The 2,745-nt window shown below is 35.8% G+C and overlaps 1 protein-coding gene across 2 annotated transcripts in view; it reads left to right on the forward strand.

Moving 5' to 3' along the window:
- LOC107097853 (kinesin-like protein KIF23) overlaps positions 1 to 2,154 on the forward strand; it is a 16,327-nt gene extending 14,173 nt beyond the window's left edge. For both annotated transcript variants that reach the window (XM_015395173.1, XM_015395174.1), the window contains 4 exons: positions 477 to 571; positions 1,347 to 1,425; positions 1,655 to 1,725; positions 1,812 to 2,154. In XM_015395173.1, coding sequence (XP_015250659.1) covers positions 477 to 571; positions 1,347 to 1,425; positions 1,655 to 1,725; positions 1,812 to 1,827 — 261 coding nt within the window. In that variant the 3' untranslated portion in view covers positions 1,828 to 2,154. The remainder of the gene's footprint in view (positions 1 to 476; positions 572 to 1,346; positions 1,426 to 1,654; positions 1,726 to 1,811) is intronic.
- Positions 2,155 to 2,745: the final 591 nt, after the last annotated feature.

Raw genomic sequence — 2,745 nt, forward strand, 5'->3', positions numbered from 1 at the left:
TGTCGCAGCTAATATACGCAACGATTGAAATAAGAATCATGTACTTTACCATTGAGTTCCGTCCCAATGTTCACAACCAAACTTGCTTGCAAACCTTTCGCGGCAACAACCCCGCCCCCTTGATGAACGACCAATCACATTCACTTTATTCACTCATGTTAAGTTGGGCATAACTTGGGAGAATTCGGAAAAGCAACGGTTGGAACAGCCCCTTCCCAACGACTTTAATTGGAAGCAGAAAACTTATTTGGTAATCAAAACATCTTAAGAATTCATAATTGCTGGAGAATATTTAAGTTTTCCTTTATTATTTGGACCATTGCTGACAACAAATGACAATCACCTTCAATTGTTTTCAGCTTTGGATACCTTTTTTTTTTTTTTTTTTCTTTTTTTTAATGTGTGATAATCACCTTTAGATTTTATGTTGCTGCTAATGAAAGCTATTTATAACTTGATTTCTTCTGGTGTTTCAGGGGGAAGTGATTAAAACCAGAGGAGGAGGCCAAGCTGTTCAGTTCACAGACATTGAGACACTTAAACAGGAGCTTACCACCACTACAGTCCCAAGGTAATGAACACTTTAAAAATCCTACTTTAGCATCATTCAAAGTCCATGATGCATATATTTGAGATGCTGCTTGGTACTACAGTCTCAGGATTTCAAAGTGGTACTCGGTTATTTTTCACAGACGGGTGTATTAGGAGTTACTGTGCAGTCTGGAAAAGTATGAATTTGCACTTGATTATTTTTAAACATCCTTATTGGAAGGGAAAGGAAACTGCATGGGAAAAAATGTTTGAGTTTCTGGATTTCAGCCTAAAAGATGCTATCTGACATGCATATTTTGATTGGAGAAGTAACTTGCATCGTTGTATCATATTTACATCTGATTTTAAAATAATGAAAACTGAAATTTAATTTGAACAGTAAAACCCCTTTCTGAATAAAGAAATGTTTATTTTTTAGAAGGAAAAAATTTTGCTCCTTTTTGACATGTGTTTTTTTGTAAATTTAGTTATTTCTCCCAAACATCATAAAGTTATCGAGCATTTACAAACCAACCTTTTATTGAAGGCTTAGTGTCCTGATTTGACTAATCTAAGTTTATAGATTTTGAAGTGAATCAGCTCTCTTTATCACATACATCACCAAATTTTCATGATTCAACCTAAATTGGTTGATCTACATTTTCTGTGGAGAGACAAAATGTATTTGTTTATTTTTAAATACCATTTGAATGTTTCTAAATGAAGCATGGTGTTTTTTTTCTGTCACGATAAAAGCTGTTTTGGTGGAAATGCTAACTGAGCAAATGTCTGTTTTTTTTTTTTTTCCTCTGAAGTCGAAAAAGGAAATCTTCAGAAGGCGCCTCAGCAAGCGGAGATCAAACAGATGGTGCTTGGACTGATGTGGAAACACGGGTAAATAAAGACTCTTAAATATGTCTTAGTTAATGAATTTATGTCAACTACTCTCTTTAGTGAGAACTTCTTTAACAGTGTTCAGATGCAGCTTAGGGGAAAAGATGAAGCATAATTTGAGGCTGGACTTTATCCAGAGTGTTTTATCATTACGGAAAAAAAATTCTTCTCTGTAAGAAATTTAAATGAAAGAATTGTTAAATTCCTGTTTCTTTTCTTTCTTTTCCAGTGCTCTGTTGCTTTGGAGATGAAGGCAGGATCAAACATGGGCCCTGGATATGAGCATCATGGGATCACAAAGTAAGCTGCCAGCATCCAAGATAAGGAAACGGATGGTTTTTGTTCACAGTGCTGGACATTTTCTAATTCACTCTTTTCTGTTGCAGGCGGAGAAGACCCTAAAAGCTGCTGGTGGCTTCAACAGTTACAGTTACTCCCCTCTCCTGGCTGCTGTGCAATATTCTAAACTTGTGTTTTATTAATGGCTCTTGTCCTCATATTTATGCTTTTTTTCCATGCTTTTTATACATGAAAAGGATTAATAGACATAGGTCACCAAAGTGTTTGTAAAAGATGCTTTATTTTGGTCAGTTATGGTAAAGGTTGACTCTGTCCAAAGTGATATTCGTTTACTTCCCACTATTTGTATGAATATTTACTTGTATTAAGCTTCCAGTAGAGGTTTAATGACATTGAGTCACTGTTGATCTACTTGGGAATAAAAATTCCTTTTGAAGCATGTGTGATGTCTGAAATTTATACAAAATGGTAAGATGTGGGTAGTGAATTAGAATTGCAGTGGAAAGTTCATATATGTAGTTTTTTAAAACAAGAATTTCACAGGAGATCCAAAAAAAAAAAGTGGACTGCAGTTGAAGCCATAACTTTAAGATCATCCTTGAAACAGGAGTCCCTGTGTCATTCACAATACATCGGAAGAATCTCGTGGGCAAAAAAACAAACCCTGGGTTTGCTCAATGGATACTTTACATCTGGACAACAGTGTCCAATATCGGGCCTAAAGGGCTGAGTGTCTGATACATTTTAGATCTTTGCCCTTTTCTGCAAACAATCAAATTATGGACCATTTTCAGGCTCCCCCACATCTTTAGATACTCTCCTGGTACACCACATCAACTGGTGTACCAGGAGAGTATCTAAAACTGAGATGGAGTTGGAAACACATTTTATTTGAACAACGTCTCATAATCAACAGCTAAAAGAAGTTTTAAAGCAATCCTGCTGACGAGCTTTATTAAAATGCTTATTTTCCCCACTTCCAAATAAAGGGACAAAGACCTAGTTCAGTGAGCATGGTGT

This window comes from Cyprinodon variegatus, unplaced genomic scaffold, assembly GCF_000732505.1.
Source record: "Cyprinodon variegatus isolate N-32 unplaced genomic scaffold, C_variegatus-1.0 Scaffold728, whole genome shotgun sequence".
NCBI lineage: Eukaryota > Metazoa > Chordata > Actinopteri > Cyprinodontiformes > Cyprinodontidae > Cyprinodon > Cyprinodon variegatus.